The 1,196-nt window shown below is 47.1% G+C and overlaps 1 protein-coding gene across 1 annotated transcript in view; it reads left to right on the top strand.

Moving 5' to 3' along the window:
* Positions 1-293: 293 nt before the first annotated feature.
* Positions 294-1,196, top strand: part of LOC132190974 (glutamate receptor 2.8-like) — a 5,766-nt gene continuing 4,863 nt past the window's right edge. Inside the window, exons 1-2 of the mRNA XM_059605999.1 lie at positions 294-305; positions 436-604. Of these exons, the coding sequence (XP_059461982.1) occupies positions 294-305; positions 436-604 (181 nt within the window). The remainder of the gene's footprint in view (positions 306-435; positions 605-1,196) is intronic.

The following is a 1,196-nucleotide window of genomic DNA, read 5'->3' as shown; positions in this document are numbered from 1 at the left end:
GTCAACAAAAAAGTCAACTGTCAACGGTCAAAGTCAACGCTGACGTGGCACCAATGACGTGGCAGTGTCTGACTTGATACTGATGACGTGGAACACAAGCTGACGTGGCACACAGGCTGACGTGGCACTGATGACGTGGCACACAGGCTGACGTGGCACCGATGACGTGGCACACAGGCTGACGTGGCACACAGGCTGACGTGGCACTGATGACGTGGCACGTAGGGCTGACGTGGCTATGCTGACGTGGCAATTAGGGCTGACGTGGCAGAATGGCGTGGCACGTGGGTGCGATGGCGCGTGTGGTACACGCGTGAACGGAGGAGTCTTTTCGCTGGCGCGTGGATCTGACGCGCGGACCTTCTGGCGGCGCGTGGCGGCGCGTGGAGCGTTTTATGGAGGATCTGAGGCCTGTTCTGGAATCCTGGGGAGCAGATCTATCGATCGGTGACCTGGGGGAAGCAATCGGACCACCGTGGCGGCCGGTGGCTGGACGGCAGTGGCGGAATTGCCGAGCCTTTGGGCGGCGCGTGGCGGCGCGTGAGGGCTCCGATATGGATGTGTGAGGCGGCTCTGGGACGGTTGTCTTCCGGGCTTTCAAGCGGTATAGTGATAAGCTGAAAACCTCGAGGAGAAGATAGAGAACCGTGAAGATCAGAGAGAAGGATTCGCCGAATAACACTGGCGGCGCCGGAGGAAAAATATTTAGCCGCAAAAAAAAATTTTGAGGTGATTCAGAACCTGTGCTCTGATACCATGTTGAGAATAAGGTTGTATATTGAATCACTAAATATAATGTACAGAAGAGGCCTATATATAGGCGAATAATACAGACCTAGTAGAATAAGGAAAGGAATAATACAGACCTAGTAGACTAAGGAAAGGAAAACCTAGTAACCCTAGAATACTAAATAATATTATCTAACAGTTCTTAAATTTAATGGATCAATTTTACAATTTGATGTGGCAATTTATAATTGGAGAAATAATGAAGCTAAAAATTAGATAGAAAGCTTTGGTTAATTCAACTAAACTAGACACAATAACAATAGCTCCACTGCCACAAACACAATACACGATCCTTCCCATAAAATTAATTTAGAATCTTTTAAGTACGTAGAAGATAATATTGCAAGTTATTAAGGTTGAAAAATAATCACAAATTTATTATTCATGACAAGACGATTTAAAAGTCA

The sequence above is a fragment of the Corylus avellana genome, chromosome ca8, assembly GCF_901000735.1.
Source record: "Corylus avellana chromosome ca8, CavTom2PMs-1.0".
Classification (NCBI taxonomy): domain Eukaryota; kingdom Viridiplantae; phylum Streptophyta; class Magnoliopsida; order Fagales; family Betulaceae; genus Corylus; species Corylus avellana.
Note: the sequence above shows the minus strand (reverse complement) of the source record. Positions and strands in the feature narration are given on the sequence as shown.